At 36.5% G+C, this 20,977-nt stretch overlaps 1 protein-coding gene across 2 annotated transcripts in view; it reads left to right on the top strand.

The window, feature by feature from the left end:
* PPP2R2A (protein phosphatase 2, regulatory subunit B, alpha) overlaps nucleotides 1-20,977 on the top strand; it is a 63,563-nt gene that overhangs the window by 37,698 nt on the left and 4,888 nt on the right. The window contains exons 3-8 of one of the 2 annotated variants that reach the window (XM_004685381.2): nucleotides 3,793-3,890; nucleotides 10,783-10,948; nucleotides 14,536-14,648; nucleotides 17,125-17,302; nucleotides 18,938-19,102; nucleotides 19,956-20,125. In XM_004685381.2, coding sequence (XP_004685438.1) covers nucleotides 3,793-3,890; nucleotides 10,783-10,948; nucleotides 14,536-14,648; nucleotides 17,125-17,302; nucleotides 18,938-19,102; nucleotides 19,956-20,125 — 890 coding nt within the window. The remainder of the gene's footprint in view (nucleotides 1-3,792; nucleotides 3,891-10,782; nucleotides 10,949-14,535; nucleotides 14,649-17,124; nucleotides 17,303-18,937; nucleotides 19,103-19,955; nucleotides 20,126-20,977) is intronic. The other variant, XM_012726932.1, reaches the window with a different exon arrangement.

Genomic DNA, 20,977 nt, shown 5'->3' with positions numbered 1-20,977 from the left:
CAGCAGGTGAGACAGCATGTGGTCACTTCCTGGGCAGGGGAGCGGACCTGCACTGAAGCGTTTGCAGCTAGCTTGCAGTGCTGCGTTCTAGCCTGTTGTGCCACCAGGGAGGGCCTCAAAGTTTACTTTTTTTTAAGCTTTATTAGTCTTTAATGCTGATGTGGACCCAATAATTCACACACTTCTGAGGACTTCACCTGATGCCTCATTAATTATGAAATTTCTCTCTTCCTGCTGATGGGATCCCTATTTTGAACCCGTATAAGCTTTCTAGTGGTTCTTTTTTAGGTCTTATGGTCAGATCACTATTCAAACAAATTCTAAGTGGTCCCTTGCTAGATTTTTCAAGCTTTCTTTCTGTACTCTGCTCATAAATTCTGGGTGCTTTGGTTTTTCCTAAATTATCAGTGAGATTGCAGTTCTGTTAATGTTCTATTATATAAATACACTAGAGCAGAGATTAACAAATACTCTCTATAGGGGGCCTGTGTAGTCAGCTGCCCTACTGTATTTTCCATCTGTCTCAATTATTCAACTCTGTTATTGAGTGAAAGCAGCTAAATACAAATATAAACAAATGGGCCAGGTTCAATAAAACATTATTGATATTATAAAAACAGGTTAGTAGGCCATGGTTTTCCAACCTGTATACTACTATTTACCTTTATAGTTCCAAATTATTGAATATTTGAAATATACTCATCTTTTTCTATTTCAGAGGTAATATAACTGTATTTATATTGCTTTTTTCTTTCAAATTGTATATGTTAATCAGACTGATCAAATGAAATTATAAGCCATTGAGTACCCCAGAAAACCCCTCATGGTGCAAGAGCTGAAATATTTAGAGAATGCCAGAACTATAGAGAATGTCAGAATTAATAAATTGCTTGCTTTATATTATAATTATTATTTACTGTGAATTTCTTCCTTGATGAAAGTGGTGTAGACATCTTCTGACTGTTTGATTGTATCCTATTCTATTTGTTATAGCACATAAGAAATGGAGCAAGTTATGTGACTGGAGTATTCCTAGTACAGACAGATCAGTTAAACTTAATGTTCTTATTCTAACTACCACCATCAACTACATTTCAATCCGCAAAAGAAAGCATTGTGGCCCTCCCAGATGGCACAGCAGGTTAAAGCACAGCACTAAGAAGCTAAAGCCACTTCAGCATGAGTTTGATCCCTGCCCACCCCAGAGGTGGCCACATGGTGTGGCAGACCTCTCCTGACCCGCCCGCTGCTCCCCTCAGCAGTGTACTTTGTCGATCTGCCTGTTCTGCTCCCAACTCTGTCTGGTGAAGCTTCTCGCCGCCCCTGAACCTCTGGCCTGTACCCCAGTTCTGTATGAACCAATAAATAAATCTTTTTTAAAAATTAAAAAAAAAAAATAAAGAGGAAGGAAGGTTTGTTGGTTTGCAAGGTCATGACCTAGTTGATAGGTTATACTCATTCAAGACTTGCCTGAGTTCAGTGTCAGGACTCTGATGGTGTGGTTAATGTTTTTGCCTTTAAAAAGCACCTTATAATTAAATTAATTGCAAAAGTAAAGTGTTCTTGAGTATTTTTAGCTCTCATTAATAGTTTGTGTTAAAGCCAGTGTACAGGAATGGGAATGAAATATTTCAGCTTGCCCCTCCTTGAGGCAGATCATGTATATGTTTTTGTGTGCATGTGTGTTTATATAATTAATTGTTTTATTTTACCCATTGTCCTGTGTAAAAGTCCAAAATTCACGGGCTTTGCAAACAGATCTAGACTGTTCTGTATGCTGCCACTAAGAATACATGGCTACAATGGTTCTTCAGTACATGATAATTACCACACTAGTACAGATGGCCTAATATCCAGAAATCATGTAGTATAAAAATCAGCAAGTATACCTTGTTTACTTCCACTTCTTTAAATAAAATTCTTATTCACTATTTACCTAGCATTGGTTTGTATGGTTACTTATAAAGTGGTCTTGCATCATTGGCTTTTGGCAAAATAGTAACAAGCACCAGTGTCTTCAGGTCTGCAGATTGAGACAATTATATGCCTCTTATGCAGTATTTCTCCCTTAACAATTTAAAGCAAGTTGCCTTTTACAGTGTACATCTTTGTTTTAGTCATTTACTGACCTTCTGTGTCACCATGATTAGGCCTGTCATTTACAAGATTTTTCAGCTTTTCTCAAATATGCCTCTTAATGTTTTGAACCCTCACTATAATGCTAGTTCAATACCAAACCAAATCATACTACTTTATTCTGGAATCCTAATCATAAAAACCTTTCCTGGGATAGGTTTAGAAATAACACTGTAAGGAGAAATGTCTTATTGTTGCATCTTAAAATAAATTATTACATGCCCTCTTCCTGCATTCCACTCCCCTCTCCCATCACCACTAAATGCTCTTTTTCCTTTCTCCTACCCTGCACATAAAAAGTTCAGTGATTTTATTTAGTGATTTTATTTAGTACTATCTTCAGTTTGAGCCATTGGGCCACCAGCTTTATTATTTTATTCTTAAGTATGTCTTCAAAGAAAAATTTATGTAAGGAGTCCCTATCACCAAACCAGCCATCCCAGATTTTCCAGTGTGGTTTATTTGCCGTGTTACATAGAAATTACACACTATTGGTGTTGTAAAAATCATTGTGTGGGGTGAACTTACAAGAGAAGGAATTGATGTCTCCAAAGTGATGCGTGTTGGAGGGGTTTAAAGTTAATTTTTATTGTGAATGATTTTTGTCTTATTTCCTTATTTTAGAACCTAACCTACAAATAAATTGTGACTCCATATATTACATCTTTGTTGCCATCTCCTACTTAATTCTCTAAAACTTTCAGTCCAGGGCCTACTATGTGTTTTTCTAATACTTTAGTCTTCACCACAGAAGTCAGTTCAGAACAAAGCACCTAATAGAATGAATGATTTCTAAATACTAAGTAATGTTTGTAGATACAGAGTAGTTCAAGATTATCAATCCTCTATCATTGTGTTACATGTGTACTCATTAAAACTCTCAAGTTACTTTTTCCTTGGTGAGCTGTCTGGGCCAAGTTATTTATTAATTCTTTATGAGGAAGGACTTGTCAGTCTTGAATTGTATGCAGTGTAATGATATTATTATTAACCCCCAAGTATGTAACTTAGATTTTTTTCCTTAGGAAAGTGACTTTGATGTCAAAAAACAAGGGGGAAAGTGATAATTTTATTTGAACTTGGACTGTGAGGTCAGTATTAACTTTAGGTTTAAAGTGAATGATTCTAACAGCCCCTGTGTCTGAGAGCTACAGAAATAGCTTTTCCTATCAAAAGGTAAAACACAAAGCATTTCTGGCATAAGTGTGCTCTTTGCACAAGCTTCAGTTTGAGAGATCATTATTTCTGACTGTTAGAATTCCACCTGAAATTATTTTTACATTTAAAGTTTCCCTCCATTTTATTCTGTCAGCCTTAATTTTATAGACCATCTTTGGGTTTGCATAAATAAAGCTCATTAAAGGCTTATAAGAAAAAATATTAGTAAGAATAAAATCAGTGCTGCTATCATAGAATGTTTCATAAATTGTTGATTTCATTACATTTACATGCTTAGTAAAGTATTGGTGTTTTCCTGTTTAGTAAATAATTCATTTTATTCTAGAGAGGAATTATTAATTTATTTTGGTGAACCATTTATTTTTCACCACAGGCATATAGATATATAGACTTGGACTATGTTGGGGAAAATGTGCTAAGTTCTGAAACTCTTGTGAAAGAAACTAATGTGTTTTTTTGTTTGTTTCAATTATACAGCAGATATAATTTCTACAGTAGAATTTAATCATTCTGGAGAATTACTAGCAACTGGCGATAAAGGTGGTAGAGTTGTCATCTTTCAACAGGAGCAGGAGGTAAGTGTTAAATGCCTAGACTTCAGCTTGCTCCTGAGACTGGAGCTTGTGTTGCATTGGAGAATCTGGATGCTCTCTTTTTTTAGAAGTGTGTCCAATGTTTAGATAGCTCCGTTTTTTCTAGTTTTGTGTGTATGTGCATTGTGTATGTGCGTGTTGTTTTCTTTAAAAACATACAGCTTTGATTAGACAAAGATTTGGCTAGAGAAAGGGATGGGAAGTGTAGAATAACTTACTACAAGATTTTGACTGATTTTGAAGACTGGGTCTTTTCTGTCTTACCCTCCCTCTGACCCCAGCCCTTTTAAAAGCCCATACAATAAAATTGCTTTTACCTCTTCTCAATGCTTACTTTGCCTTGTGTAATTTGGGGGTAAGAAGCTTGTTTAAAGAAAAAGCATCTGAGTTACTAATAATACTGTTGAAATTTAAATACAAGGATTATTAAATATTAATTGCATGTATGTGTCTACTGTAATGGATGAGCTCTGTACTCATTTTAAAGTGGAGTTGATTTGAAAATTGTTTTCTCTTTGAAAAGGGGAATTTCTCATTGTAGAGTCTGATTAAAACGATTTTCCTTTTGTTTTGGGTATATCTTAGGCACACTTCTAAATCCAGTTGGCAAATTTCTCATTAAATGCTAAACTTGTACCACATTAGATTTTCCTTTACTCTCTCCCTCTACTTAGAATTCAAAGTTAAATCATTTTAAAAATAATTTGTTTTGAACTATTTTGCCCCTGTCTATCTATAATATATTTGAAAAGATTTAAAAGTAATGTGGACAGGTTGCAGGACTTTACAAATAGTTGTCTAAATCATAACAGTTAGGTTTTAAAGGATTGTGAAATTCCTTAAATAAGCAAAGAATCTAGTAATAATACTACTACTTTGCACTTCTATAGCGCCTTTGACCTGAGGATCTCAAAGTGCTTTACAAACACTAATGAATTAATCCTCACAGCACCCCAGTGAGGTAGGTAATTTAATTTTAAAAGAAATGATTAAGTGTCTGATTAGAAGGTGCACAAACACTAAGTATGTCTCCTTTTATTTTTTGGTTAGAAGAAAATATGAAAATTAAGGCTCAAGTTTTCCTTGACCAAAAAAATGTTCTTGCGGGGGAGGGGCAAAAATCAGTTTTTCTGTTCCTGTTATCAAGCAGTCAAAAACCTGACCATAAAAATCTTGAAATATTTGGAGTTGAAATAGAATCTTAGAATTTCCTGTTATTTACAAATGAGAGTCAGACATGAAGATAACTTGATTACTCAGTGGCAGAACTGACAGAACCCAGAACTTTTGAAATAATCATCTTTTCAATGTTCACTCAGGCTTTTCATGTTAAGAAACCAAAATGCTGATTTTGTTATTCAGAATTTTGAGCTAATTTTCTCATAGGAATGTTCTGCCTTTGAATGTACTCTTTGCTGAAAGTTAATAACACTGTACACCTTGCTTTTGTTTTAGAGAAAGATAATTGAAGAAGAACGGTTAAAATTAGTTTTGCTTACTAAGCAAGTCCATCTTAATAACAAATGCATGGTTGTTGTCAATCCAAAGCTAACTTAGAAATATTTTCCTTAAGAATGAGGTTTTTTTTTTTTTTTCACTTCTGTAGGTGTTGGTTTTTAAGTCAGAATCAAATCTGAGAAAATTACTTATTTAACGGGCATGTTCGCTAAGCTAGGCTTGATAAACGTAGCCAAAGAAATAGTGTTTTTCTAAAGGTTGTCTAAATTGGAATTGAAGGTCTAACTTGGGAAGTTACTGAAATAAGACCAAAAAGTTAAAGAATAATCATTTCCTGTGATTCTCTTCTGAAATTCTTAAGGACTAATATTGAAATCCACTATCTTACAAGAAATTAGCAAAATGATAGTTTGCGTAGGGCCATTACTGATAGGAAGAAAGGAAATCTTTTGTATAGCTTTTTTTAAAAAAAAGATTTATTTATTCATACAGAACTGGGGTACAGGCCAGAGGCTCATGGAAGGTGAGAGGCTTCACCAGAGACAGAGTGGGGAGCAGAACAGGCAGATCAACGAAGTACACTGCTGAGGGGAACAGCAGGCGGGTCAGGAGAGGTCTGTGGCACCATGTGGTCACCTCCAGAGCAGGGGGGGATCGAACTTATGTGTAGGAGGCGTTAGCTTCTTAGTGCTGTGCTTTAACCTGCTGCACCACCATTGAGGGCCTCATATAGCATTCTTTAACTATATTTAAAAATTCAAGACAGGTGCATTATATAGAATCTCAGGCTAATAGCATGTAAATATTTATAAATATCAGTACTATAGTTCTGTGTGGTAGATTAAATATCAGTGATAGTAATAGTTGACATTTCTCCCCTGAACCTTGATCTTGTTAATAATTTGATGTGTTTCACCCTAATTTATTTTCCTTATTTTTAAACTCCTTAAAATGGAGCTTCTAACATTGGCTCTCTTTACTCTTCAGAAAATCATTGTCTACACTGTCGATTATAAATGTGTATATCTTACATCTAGAAAGACAGCTTTATTTCAGTACCTGACATTCTGAATTAGATGTTGTACATTCACATCTTTGTCACAGTATATAATAGTGTTAGAATTTGGAAAGCAGAAGAGAATTTTTTGAAAGGATATTTTCCTAAATTTTATATAAATCTCAGGCAGTTCACATATTAAAGTTTATAGTGATTAGCTTTTTTTGGACCCTTAGGTAAAGGTCATATAGTAGCAGTTTTAACCTACTTTTCCTTTCTCACTTTAATCTTCTAAAGCAGCATGTGCTGCCTGTCCATCTGTGCTGTAATCAAAATAAGAGTATACTGAGTAGCTATGTAGAATCTTCATTCAGATCCAATATTTCTGCGTGGTGATCCTATAAATTTTGGGGAGGAGGGGGCTATTTTTTAATAGTATTTTTACAGCTAACATATCTGAATAGTTTTCTGTTTAGACAATCTCTGGTAGAAGCAGGGCATTAGGGAAATTGAGATAAAGGTCAAAATGGATTGCCCAAGGCACACCCATCATCTATTCAGGAAGAGTCTAAAATTTGGTATTTTACACAGTGTTCTTCCTAGCATGACCTGAAATAGGTGACCTATTTTACTAATTTTCTTAGCTTTCATAGAATAGTTTTTTGACAGATAGGTGGTGGGATATATTTTTTTTCATTAGTGAAAATAGCAACGCAAGTTTTCTTGCAAGATTCTAAGTGGCTGTTAGAATAGATGATAGTGGTTTTTGTTTTCCAGGACTACTGGTAACTTTCTAGGATTCTTTGCTTTTTCGTTTGTCTTTGTTCTTAATGTGAAATTCTTAAAAATCTTTGACAATACAGAAGATTTAAAACGCATGAAAAATATAAATGATGATCATATTATTGATATGATTATGTGTTGTCTTTCTAAGTGGTAGGAAGGCTACAATGGGACTGAAAATCAATAACTGGTTTAAAGAATTCCATTTCATTTATACATTTATATGAAATTGAATTAATTTAGTTTGATGTTTAAGTGAAGGAATAGAACCTTTGGTTTTTAGGATGATGCGGCAGTGTTATGATGATGTGTACATAACATGGTACTAGTAGGCTGTGTACCATTCAGGAGAGCAAATTTAGAAATGTCCATGAGGATAGTTAATAGCGTTTGAGACATATCTAGCCAGAAGAAGAAACTGAAGAATCTTGATGGACATTCATGTGGGAAAAGCTTTTTTTTTTTCTGTATTGGAAATAAGTAGATAAGAGCTACATGCTGATTGTGAAGACCATTGTAGTAACAGTACACGGGAAGTTTGAAGAAACACTAAATCAGAGTACTATAAAATAAGGTTCCTTTTCTAAGCTTCCTTGTCTTCCCTTCATACCTTAAGCTTACTCTTCAGAAGATAAAATATTAAACTCATTTGGAGCATGCTTTTAAAATGTAAGTTCCTAGACTATGCCCCAAGATTACTAAATCAGTTTCTGGAGACAAAAGAGTCTTATCACATCATCCTTCAGGGCCCTTCCCAGTGGCAGTGAGTTAAAGCACAGCACTAGGAAGCTAGCTGTAGCTGCTCCAGCAGTTTGATCCCTGGCCAGGGAGGTGATTCACATGGTGCCACAGCCCTCTCCTTGTCTCACCCACTGCCCCCTGCACCTCTGTCCTGTACCCAAGTTCTGTTGTATACATGAGTAAATAAATATTTTTTTAAATTAAAATACCAGGATAATGATATAAACTCTAATATACACCTTCAAATTTATATACTTGAAGCTTATATACTTTAAAATACTTTTTTTTTTTTTTTAGTTTATTCATACAGAACTGGGGTACAGGCCAGAGGTGTGGGAAGTGAGAGGATTCACCACAGACAGAGTGGGGAGCAGAACAGGCAAATAGATGGATGAAGTATACTGCTGAGGGCAGCAGTGGGTGAGACAGGAGAGGTCTGCTGCACCTTATGGGTCACCTCCCTGGCTGGGGATTGAACTCATGTTGCAGTAGTTGTGGTAGCTTCATAGTGCTGTGTTTTCATCCATTGCACCACCAGAAAGGGCCCTGTCACACTCTCCCCAGGTTTTAGTGTAAGTCCCACTGCTAAAGAGTCCAGCTCTATGCAGTCTACTTTGTCATGCATCTTGTTCAGTGGTCTGTATTTGTTTCTGTTGCTATCACGTCAGCTGTTACTGTTCTTGTCTATTTGTGTGTTTCAGTGGAAAGTGGGTGTGAATACATGAGCCCAGCCTGCCATCTTTAACATTTTTTAGATATAATTTTTAGAAACAGTGCTTTTGAAATCCATTGGGGCTGCCAAACACTTCTGTGATGTTTCTGAATCACATATAGCTCATGATTAGATCCATGTAGTTATTCTTGAGTTTAGAATGTTTTTCAGTTTTGGAAAATATAATGCTATGCTTCTCTTTACATGTCATCAAATATAGTAAGAACCCATAGAGACCTAGTTTTTGCATATTGAATAATGTATGCTCACCCTTTACCTGAATTACACAGACCTTAAATCAATTTTTATTTTGACTAAAGTTTCGCATATACAAATTTCATGAAGGTAGAGATTGGGTTATTAAGTCTGTCTATCCCTCTAGGGCTTAACATACATACTATTGTATGTAGCCTCTTAAGTTTAAAATGTAGCTTTCATATTAAAAATTGAATTGCTGTTTTTGTGATTTTCTTGGAGAGAATAATGACAAACCTTTGGATTAAGTAATTTTAGGGTGACAATTGATGGAATTCTAAAGAGATGCTTACTGTGTGTATATTTATTGGATTAAGTCATCTAATTACCTATAAGGGTATGTTACTGAGACTAAGGGTCTAAGTTTCATTTTAATTCTTTATATGTATCCCCAGTGTGGACTCCTTTTGCAGTATGCTCTTCGTTCATAATGTTGGTAAATCCATCCAGTAGTAATTCATTCTGCTACCAGAGGTTCCAAGTGTAGTTATAATTTTTATGATTCTATAAAGAATCAATCCAGATAATCAAGGAGGATGGGACATGCTTTCAAGATGATGATTCAGTATGGTTTTCTTTTGATAGGAAAAGAATGTTCGTTAATGGGCTATGCTTACTACCATGTGCTCTTAAACATTTCACTTGACAGTTTCCTTTTACTCAAGATAGTTGATTATCAGTAATACCTTTCATTTAAACTATTTTTCCATAGGTTATTTTTTGAACTAGATCTTTTAAATTTTTTGATGGGAAGATTATTAATCATATGCTAAGGTTAAAAGATGAAATTTTGAACATGATTATGAAAGTTCACAATTAGTAACTTTAGCTAGTGACTTAAGTTGTATTAAAATGAAAATGAATCATGCTAGGGTCATAAGAAGCCCTAATTGAAGGGTAAGCAAGTTATTGGTGTATTTGTGGGATAAAGTTTGCTGGTATTGCTGAATGTGGACAATAATCAGTAATAGGTCTCTGTATAACAGTAATCTTGGGATAGTCTTTACATTTTGGGCCACTCTTCTCTTAAAAGAGTTGCTAGCAGTAAGGACCTAAAGTAGGCAATGGGGTGAAGGAAAACATTATATCATAGTAAGTAACTGCCTGAGCATTGACTCTGAAGTATGCAGAGAAAGGTGTGCCTCAGCCATATGTTTCTGACAAGCTTTTCTCATTTAATCTTTGCTTTTCAGATAAGCTTCCATATTATGGATGCCCAGATTTTTTTCAGAATTAACTATTTACTGTGTAATGAGAAGTTAATAATTAAATTGATCCTTGTTTTAATCTTACTTTCCTTCTGAGTTTGATTTACTAGGGTTTTTTTTTTTTTTAAGTTTTCCTTTTAATTAAGCTTTATTTCTTTCTCTTAATGTTTTTCTTTAAAGCAATAGACAATTCTTAAAGGTTTTTTAATTTTATGATGATGCAGATGTGATACATATGTAGTGGAAGTTTTATTTTGAATGTTGATTTTTTTCCCCTGGGCTACTGATGAGCAGTACAACACTTTTGAGTAATGCTGGGCAGTGGCAGCCAGCCGCAGCTTGACAGTCAGCCACGCAGCCACAGCCGACATGCAGCCGACTGCTTTTCACTTACAGTACAGCATTCAGTAAATTACATGTACTGTTCAGCACTTACAAGCTAGGCTTTGTGTTAGGGCTTGTTACCCAACTGCAGGCATGTTTAAGGTAATCTAGGTTAAGTAGGTCAGGAATTTCAGATGCATTTTGACTTAAAACATTTTAGGTGCGATGGGAGTTTAACAACCCTGTTTTAAGTTGAGGAAGATCTCAATAATTGTGTACAAGATGTAGATGATCAATTAGCCAAAATTTGTAAGGTCTGTTGAAAATTAATTACATATTTGATTATTTTGAAATATTTTTCAACAATGGTCCAAATTTTTTTTGTTTCCATTTTAGAACAAAATCCAGTCTCATAGCAGAGGAGAATATAATGTTTACAGCACCTTTCAGAGCCATGAACCAGAGTTTGACTACTTGAAAAGTTTAGAAATAGAAGAAAAGATCAACAAAATTAGGTGGTTACCCCAGAAAAATGCTGCTCAGTTTTTATTGTCTACCAATGGTAAGTGTTATATGTTTTTCTTTTCATTATGTCCACTCTGTAGATAACTCCTGGTCAGTAGATTCCTTTTCCAAAGAGGAATGTTAGTTAAAAGATCTCTGCAAATAAGCATTTGGAAATATTTCCTCCTCAGAGAGAAGATAAATTCCCTGTCTTTTTTTAATTCTCTTTCAGTATCAACGAGATTCTCAGGTTTCATTTATCTTTTAATGCACAAAATAGTTTGTAGCGACAGCAGTGGATTACGGTTAGATTCTGTTTCTGCCATGTTGGGGGCTTAGTAGTCTTGGGCAGGTTACTGAGTTGAAATTTCCTCATCCACAAACTAACTGGTGACTAAAATTATAGTGTTGTTAAAAGTGGAAAATGCTGTAACTCTTAGGGTACAGGTTAAGTGCTCAATGAATATTAATCCTCTGCTCCCCTTTAAGTGTTCCCAAACTCTACAATGACAATTTCAAAGTATAAATACTAAATATTTCAAAGGATGATCTCCACTTACAGATACTTTTGTAGGAGAGCACTATTCTTTCTTGACCCATGCCCACTAAGGACACAAACTTGAATTGGAATACTTCTTTCTTCCCAACAGTTATCATAACTGAAAGGTGTGTTTTTTTGTTTTTTTTTTTTTTAAAGATTTTATTTCTTTTTACATAGAAGAACTGGGATATAGGCCAAGGGTGCAGGGGGTGAAAAGATTCACTAGAGTGGAGAGCAGAACAGGATGCAGATGTACTGAAATACACTGCTGAGGGGAGCAGCGGGCTAAACAGGAGAGATTGCTAAGTCATGTGGGTCAGCTCCCTGGCTGGGGATCAAACTCATGTTGCAGTTGCTGGTATTAGCTTGATAGAGCTAGTTTAACCCCTGAGCTCAGGGATGCCCCAAAATTGAAAAATATTTTAAAATATTTGTAGGGGGGTTTGTTTTGTTTTGTATTTTTCATAATCCCTAATCATGCTGCAGTGGCTGCAGAGAGCTTCATAATGCTGAGATTTAACCCCTTGTGCCACCAGTTATTAAGTGAGAGTTAGAGTTACCAGAATTTAAAGTCCTTTATAACAGGTTAAGAATTGGGTAGTTCTTCTTTCCCTCCTTCTCCCCCCTCCTCTTCTTTCCCTCTGTTCCACCTTCTTCCTCTCCTTCTCCCTCATATTTTTTTCATATGGCTGGTGACTTGGTGTTGTTTTGGGTGCTTGATCTAAAGAGTCATCTAGAGTGATTGACAGGTACTGGTTCTGGGTAGCCAGACTGTAAAGTTTAGATTAAAAAGATCTGTTTTTAAAGATTTATTTATTTATGCTTGCAGAACTGGGGTACAGGCCAGAAGTGTGGTGGGTGAGAAGATTCACTAGAGACAGAGTAGGGACCAGAACAGACAGATCGTCTAAGTGCACTTCTGAGGGGAGCAGCGGGTGGGTCAGGAGAGGTCTGCTGCGCCAGGTGGGTCAGCTCCCTGGTGGGAGATTGAACTCCTGCAGTGGCTTTGGAGAGCTTCATAATGCGGTTCTTTAACCTCTTGTGCCACTAGGGTGAGCCCTTAAAAATATTTTTAGAATGGCATAAGAGTTAGGGGACCCGCTCATATTTCCTCATCCTCTTTTTAATAAAATAAAATTTTGGCACCTTGACCTTACTATTTTTTAAAAATGGTATGGTCAAACAAGTTATATTTCAGGTGTGCATCATTGACAAGATCTGACCTTTTCTTTTTCTTTTTTTAATCATTTACAGAATATAAACTCATAGTAAAAACTTAGTGTAAAGATACTACTTTAGGGTGATGTGGTAGAAACTGTTAAGTTCCACTTCATCCAGTTTAAGCCTCGTTGCCTGCCCTATTGTGGAAATGACATTCCCCATATGCCATTAGTTGACACAGTAAAGCATAAAGATATTTATCTGGATCTGAATCTTTAATAAAGATCATGGATTTGAAAAGGGCACAGGTTCAAGGGCTGACGGGGGAGGTTGTCATCTTAGGTGATACTTTTAGAACAGATCTTTACATCTCCAAAAATACAGGATTTTAGGTGTGACTCACATATAGTATTGATTTTAACACAAATAAAATATGCAATTGCTTTGTGTGTTTATAATTATATAGACTAACTATATATAAAATAACATACAGAAAACTTTCAGCTTCCTTTAAGAAATTCTTAACAAGATTACATAGGGTTGAGATGAAATACTAGATTACAGTGTTCGCTGATTCCCTCTGTCCATGCTCACTGCTTACACAGTGGATTCACAGGCAGCTGTGGTGCCCCTTTCCACTAGGCAGAGAGAGAGGTGACAAGCCTGAGGATCCCTGCAGTCACTCCTTAGAACTTTCAATACTATTGAAAAACCTGTCATACTTTTTGCTTATGACAGCTCATTAAGAATGTGATAACTTGATGAATGCAATTCATGTGACAGATTCAAGGATTATAACAGTATAAATTGCCTGAGTCCACAAAGTTGTAGATAAATGGTTGATTGCTTAAGTAAGTGAAGTAATGTTTCTTACAGGACAATTCCAGGATGGACACTCCTCCCTAACAGTGGCGGGAGGGAGGGTTGTGTGATTTAATTCTCCCATAAAGTATGGACTGAGCCAGGTGACCCACTTACCAAAGTATACTGAGGCAAGTATACTTTTTCTCCACTGTAGACAAGTGGAGAAAACTGGCAGGTGTAAACTGACAAAAGTTGACATTACTAGTAGAAAAGTCACAGACTTCGAGTGTGAGGATACTTGACAACTAAATGCAGTGCTTTCTTGAATCCTAGAATAGAAAGGGACATTCACGGAGAAACTGGGGAAATCTGAGTAAATCTGGAATTTAGCTAATGGGAATGTATGTACCATGCCCATTTCTTAGTTTTAACATATGCACCCTGGTTGCATTAAGATGCTGACATTAAACTGTGGGTTTATAGAAGCATTAACTTTGTAACTTTTCTAGAGCTCCAAACTTAATTGTAGAAGTTTGTTTTTAAAAAAATTCTAGGAAATTTTGTCATGAAGGACTTGGAGATGTATGCTTTTAATTGGTCTGGTTTTTTTTTAGGCCATGCAACATACTTAGGAATTCGTAATGCAATGGGCAAAAAGATTTAAACAAAGATAGCCAGGTCTAAAATTTTGTGGATTCTGCTAGAAAGTGTTGGGACCAAGAAAGAACGATATTCCTCGTATTTTTATTCTAAATAAGCTATCTTCACTGTGTTCTCTTTTAAAAATAAAATGCTAACTGACTCATATGTGTGTGTATGAATGTATGTATGTTATGTGAGCATATCTGTGTGTGACTTTAAAGGCTGAGGACTTGGTTGTAACTTGATTTTAATATCAGATGGAATTAGGAGCTTCATTAAATGTTAACTCTGCATTCGTTTGCAGAATAACATTTACTTTACATAGAAATATATCTAGTGTATTTCTATGTGTGTTTTTATTTACCTGGTAATAAGAAATTTGTAAGAGACTTTATTCTTCGAAATCTTAGGTGAGATATGAAATGACATGTTTTAAAATGTTTTCCTGTCAAATTTTTTTTTTTTTTTTTTTGGATTTTCTTCATTTTTCTCCCCAGATAAAACAATAAAATTATGGAAAATTAGTGAAAGGGACAAAAGACCAGAAGGGTATAACTTGAAAGAGGAAGATGGAAGGTACAGAGATCCTACTACAGTTACCACACTACGAGTAAGTACATAAGAAAAAGTCCTTCTAACTTTAGTGGATAGTATGTTCTCTGAATAATATAATCTTCCCCTCAGAAAGGTCTCTGGCAGTACACTAGACTCCACGGGACTGCGTATTGTGCCACACCTTTTGGTTGGAATGTGCTCTTAACAGGATTAAGATTTAAAATTAATTTTCTTTGAAGACCAGAGAAATAGACCAGATTTTCTAGTGTAGTAAAAAATATGTCAAGGGGGCAGTTTTTCTGCTTACCTGTGACTATGCAGGTGTTTCTCCTCGCCAATCATCTCCCTTTGCAAAGCAACAGAGGCTGCTCTCCCAAGGATGCCTGCTTGGAATGGTGCGAAAGTCCTTTATTTTCCTCTCCCTTTTTTTTTTTTTTTTTTAAAGATTTTTATTTATTCGTACAGAACTGGGGTATAGGCCAGAGATGCGGAGGGTGAGAGGGTTCACCAGAGACAGAGCGGGGAGCAGAACAGGCAGATCGACTAAGTACACTGCTGAGGGGAGCAGCGGGCGGGTCAGGAGAGGTCTGCCACGCCATGTGGTCACCTCCAGGGCAGGCGGGGATTGAACTCATGCAGAAGTGGCTTTAGTTTCTCAGTGCAGTGCTTTAACCCGCTGCGCCACCAGGGATGGCCCTCCTCTCCCTTTTTTAATAAGCCTGCTTTTTTGGATTTCTTTTTTTAAAGATTCATTTATTTATGAATACAAGAACTGGGGTGCAGGCTAGAATTGGGAGGGGGAGGTTGGTAATAAGATTCACCAGAGAGAGCCAGGGAGTGAGGAGGCAGAACAGGCAAATCTACTGAAACACACTGAGAGGAGCTACGGGAAGGCAGGAGAGGTCCGCTGCGCCATGTGGGTCAGCTCCGCGGCCTGCCGGGGCTCTATGTCAGTGCTTGCAGAGTCTGGGAGAGCTTCACAGCACCGTCTTTGACCTCTGTGCCACCAGCGTAGCCCCCTAATGGCAGTTTTAACCACTTTATATTTTTTTTAATATAATAGTTTATTTTTACATCATTTTGTGCCTTTTTTCATTTCAATTGTAATCCCCTTGGGCTTCCCATCACCAGAACACCCATGCGCCATCACCATAGTCTAGCGCACTTCTCTCCTCACCCCCATAAAATGTCTCTGGTATATAGTTAATTCATTATTATTTTCTCCCTGGTCCTTCATGCTCCTGCTATGAGTGAAACCATCTGGTGTTTTTCTTTTTCTTCTGGCTTATTTCACTAAGCATAATCCCTTCCAGCTCCATCCATGTTGCTGCAAAAGGCATGTGTTTATCACTTTTCATTACTGAGAAATATCCCATTGTGTAAATGTACCACAACTTTTTAATCTAGTCATCTACTTTTTGGGTATTTGGATTGACTCCATATCTTTCCTATTGTAAATAAAGCAGCAATAGACATGGGGATACAGGTACCTTTTTGAGTCAGTGTTTTGTGTCTTTTGGGTAGATAACTAGGAGTGGGGTTGCTGGGTTATGTGGGAGCTCCATTTTTAGCAATTTGAGAAACCTCCAGACAGTTTTCCATAGTGATTGTACTAGTTTGCATTCCCACCAGCAGTGGAAACCAGAGTTCCTTTTTCTCCACCTCCTCGCCAACATTTGTTGTTGCTAGTTTTAAGATGTGCTTAACTACTTTGTTTGTTGGTTTGTTTGTTTGATTAAAGATTTATTTATTTGTGCATACAGAACTGGGGTACAGGCGAGAGGCTTCACAGAGACAGAGTGGGGAGCAGAGCAGGCAGGTTTAAGAAGTACACTGCTGAGGGGAGCAGCAGGCAGGTCAGGAGAGGTCTGCCTCGCCAAATGGTCACCTGAGCAGCAGGCGGGAATCGAACTCATGCGGAAGCAGCTTTAGATTCTCAATGCTGTGCTTTAACCCGCTGCGCCACCAGGGAGGGCCCTTTATTTTTTTTTTTAGATTTATTTATTTATGTATACAGAGATGGGTACAGGCCAGAGGTGCAGGGGCGGGAAGAGAATTCACCAGAGACAGGGGTGAGCAGAACAGGCTGACTGATGAAGTACACTGCTGAGGCGAGAAGTCAGGAGAAGTCTGCCGGCATGTGGGTCACCTCAGGGCCACGGATCAAACTCATGCTGAAGTGGCTTTTGCTTCTTAGTGCTGTGCTTTAACCTGCTGTGCCACCAGGGAGGGCCCCCACTTTATATTTTTAACAAAAAGTTTTGCAAGGCTTTCAAGCAGAAGACTGAAGTTAGCAACAACTGAGAATCCTAATAGTAATGTTACCCATTAAAGAAGGTCTGATTGTTCTTATTCTGCTTCCCACTTCAACACTTTAAAAGATCAACATCAGTTGCTTTTTAAAATTAAATCTGTGTAATATTACATCTTTACATTTTCTCAAAAACTGGAGTAATTAAGTATCTTGAACCTAACTGTTGTTATGAACAGTGAACATTTTGTAATGGCTGCTTCTCATGTCTTTTTGACAGGTGCCAGTCTTTAGGCCCATGGATCTAATGGTTGAGGCCAGTCCTCGAAGAATATTTGCCAATGCTCATACATATCACATCAACTCAATTTCTATTAATAGTGATTATGAAACATATTTATCTGCAGATGATTTGCGGATTAATCTTTGGCATCTGGAAATTACAGACAGGAGTTTTAGTATCCATTTGGTTTGGTGTTTGATGAATAAGGCATGTTGTATTCTTACTGGATTTATTTTCGTCTCTCTTTAGTGTACTTTCTTTGATTCTTTTTTCTATAATGTCTTCTAATTTTATATAGTTTTTTCTTTGTTTATGAGTACTTTAGCGCTATTTGATAAAGGGCATAATGTATTGATTTAACATTTGGATTCTTGGAACTAAAAAGAATTCTCTACTGGAGTTCTGTGACAGATTTTTTTTTAATAGTAGAATATTGTGTAAGGGAGAAAAAGACAACCAACATCATGAAATAGTACTTGTCTTTTTTATTCCCTTTGTAAATTGTGGTAATGTTGATTGGCAGCACTGAATAGGTTCGCTGCTCATCAAGTGTTTTGTCACCAGACCCACCACCCAGACATCATAGTCCTTCATAGACTATTGAGCCCTCTCCCCACTTTGTTCCCACCCGCTGTTTGTCTTTCTTCTTCTGACTTCACTTGACATAATTCCTGTCAGCTCCATTCATGTTGTCACAAGTGGCAAGAGTAATAGCTGTTTTTTTTTTTTTTTTTTAATGCGGATTACCCCTTTGTGTACATGTACCATAACTTCCTAGTCTAACTCCTCTGTCCTTGGGCAGTTAGGTTTCTATAACTTGCTGTTGTAAATAATGCTCAGTAAATAGAGAAGTGCAGGTTTCCTTTTGAATTAATGTTTTTGTGCTCTGGGTAGATTCCTAAGAGTAGAATTGCTGGGTCATATGGTAGTTCCATTTTTAATTATTTGAGGGTCCTCCACATGGCTTTCCATAGTGGTTGGACAAGTCTTGATCCCATTTTCATTGATAATAATATCCTTCTGAAATTCTCCTGTGTATGTTTGCGACTTATAAACATATATATACCTTGCCTACACATAAGCTATATGCATACAGATATAGAAATGTATACAGATAGATTGTAAGTTGTATTTTAACATTTCTTGATAACTGTTTGCAACTTTTACTGCTGTTTGGATTTCCAAATAGTTAATCATTCAATATGTCAACACTTTACAGTAATTCATGCTCTATCTCTAGTGTATAAAAAAGCCTGCTCTTCTGTACCAGTTTATTCAGTGGAAAGTTCTTTTTTGTTGTGTGACTTCTATTTTTTAAGTGTGAATAGACTTGAGCATTTTTCCAATTTTATCAACCATTTTTCTTCCAGTATTTTATTGGATTTTTGGCATACTTAACCAATTTTTTTGCTTGGTTCTAAATCATTTACTTTATGTGAAATAATTGGCCCCCTCATTTGTGTACTTCCTCCCCCCACCCCACCCCATAAGAATTTTTTGTTTGGTTTGGAGTGTTCACTGAGTTCTCTTAATAATTAGAAAGATAAGCTTATCAATTCTGATACTTCTGAGCTTTATATCAAAGAAGAAGAACCTTCATATTCTAAAGTGATTTTCAGTTTGCCCATGTTTTCTTCTAATATATATTGTTTAAGCTTTAAAAGTTTTTATCTTCCTGGAATTTATAGTCATAAGGAATAGAATGCAGTTTACAATTAATACTTGTGCTTAAGTCTTGTGAATTAATTTTAGATTTTAAGAAATCTGTCCATTTTCCTAAGTGGCAATTCCTTAATGAAATGCTGTCTAGATATTGTGGATATCAAGCCTGCCAACATGGAAGAGCTGACAGAGGTGATAACAGCTGCAGAATTCCATCCAAACAGCTGTAACACGTTTGTATACAGCAGCAGCAAGGGGACTATTCGGTTATGTGACATGCGGGCATCTGCCCTCTGTGATAGGCATTCTAAATGTAAGTGGGTTGCATATTTCTTTCAAAAGTTAATATTTTCTGTTTGAACCTTGAAAGTCAGACATGGTAACGATATTTGTATAGTCTTACAAGTACCTAACCTGTGTTCCCAGATCTGCTGTATCCTTTGGTAATTGATCTGACCCCCTGAGAGGCATCATGGTTTATTCTACTGGAAAAACATAGAGCACTCTTGGGTGGGCATGTGTGTTGAAATGGTGGATATACCTTTAAGCTCTCTTTTCTTACAGGGACTTGGTGTCGGCCTCTAATTCCACATTTCATTCCACCATTCACTTTTCTCCCTAATTTGAGCTTCTTAGGTAGATTTCTTCTTAGATTTCCTTGACTTAATACTAATTTTTAACATCGTTTAAAAATACAGGAATTGCAGTATCCTTATCTCATGATGCCAATTATTGCTAAGTCATACAGTTGATGTATGTCTTTTAATCAAAAATTTTGCCTGGTCACTGACAGTGTAAATGCTTGAATTTGGATAGTTAGGAGTGTTTCTCTTATTGTGACAGTACAAGGTCATTTGGGTATAAGAATCTATCAGCCTGACTGGTGAATTGAAAATCAGAAGTCCTGGGTGAACCCAGTTGTACAAATTAGCATAGGGTTCTGCAGGTTTACTATATATAGTTCATCTTCAACCTCAGTTCAAAGTCAGTCTCTTAAGAAATTTTCAGGGAGATTATGTTCATGTATCCAGACAGGTGTTTTTCAGCTCCTTATTAGTCTGTCATTTTTAATTCACTATTAAGAAGTTTGTGAATGTTACTTGAGCAAATGTTTTGTCCTGGCCAGGATATTATACAAATTATTTTCTTTTTTTGCTTGTCTTTAGTGTTTGAAGAACCAGAAGATCCCAGTAACAGGTCTTTTTTTTCTGAAATCATCTCCTCTATTTCTGATGTAAAATTCAGCCATAGTGGTCGATATATGATGACTAGAGACTATTTGTCAGTCAAAATTTGGGACTTAAATATGGAAAACAGACCTGTGGAAACATACCAGGTATTTACAGTTACTTCTTTCAGGGCACATATATTCTATTTACTTCACAATTTTTTAAGAAAAATTTTGTACTGTATGTTAATCCAGATACAGTGTCTGTTCGCTATCGCCTCTTTTCCTTCATAGATCCACAAGTTTGTTGCTTTTCCTTAAGTTTATATATACATTTATGATTTGTATTGTCTGTTTAGTTATTAAAGTTTATTTTTTACCAATTTTTTTCTATATTGACAACTTTTCTCCCTGTTACTATGTACATTTAAAGTGAAGAAGGAAGAACACACACTATTAAGGTCTGGAGGAGGGGGACAGAAAAGGGTAAACAGCCAATCCTATTAGAGAAGCTGCCTGGCTGCAGTATGTGCTGCAGAGAAACTTAGCTACAGTTGAACTGGCATGCTGAATGAAGTGGACTGGCATTTGGCCCTTTGGCTGCCAGGAGAAGAGATTACAAAGCCAGTCAAAAGCTCTGGGAGCTGCCTATCTGATGTGTTCTAGATTACAAAATGAGTATGTTGTACCCCCCAGGAACAGGGTGGGGGCAGCAAAAACCTGTTTAGGCCCTAGGTGATTGTATTAGAAAACAATTAACACCACTCCAGTATTAACAGAGTTTATAAATGGTACCTTCTTTGTGTTGTATGTTCTCAAAATTAAAGTATTTCTGAAACTTTTTAATGTTCTTTGAGCAAACCACTTAAACTGGATATTTGAAATTTCAGTATTTCAAATTTCAAAAAACTTTTCAAATTACATTTGTGTTAGCTGCCAACTTTCTGGTCTCGAAGTGATACCAGGCCTCCCTGGTGGTGTAGGAATTAATTCTAAATGCTTTCATTGTGATAACCCTCT

This window comes from Condylura cristata, unplaced genomic scaffold, assembly GCF_000260355.1.
Source record: "Condylura cristata isolate star-nosed mole 26May11 unplaced genomic scaffold, ConCri1.0 scaffold00018, whole genome shotgun sequence".
Lineage (NCBI taxonomy): Eukaryota > Metazoa > Chordata > Mammalia > Eulipotyphla > Talpidae > Condylura > Condylura cristata.
Note: the sequence above shows the minus strand (reverse complement) of the source record. Positions and strands in the feature narration are given on the sequence as shown.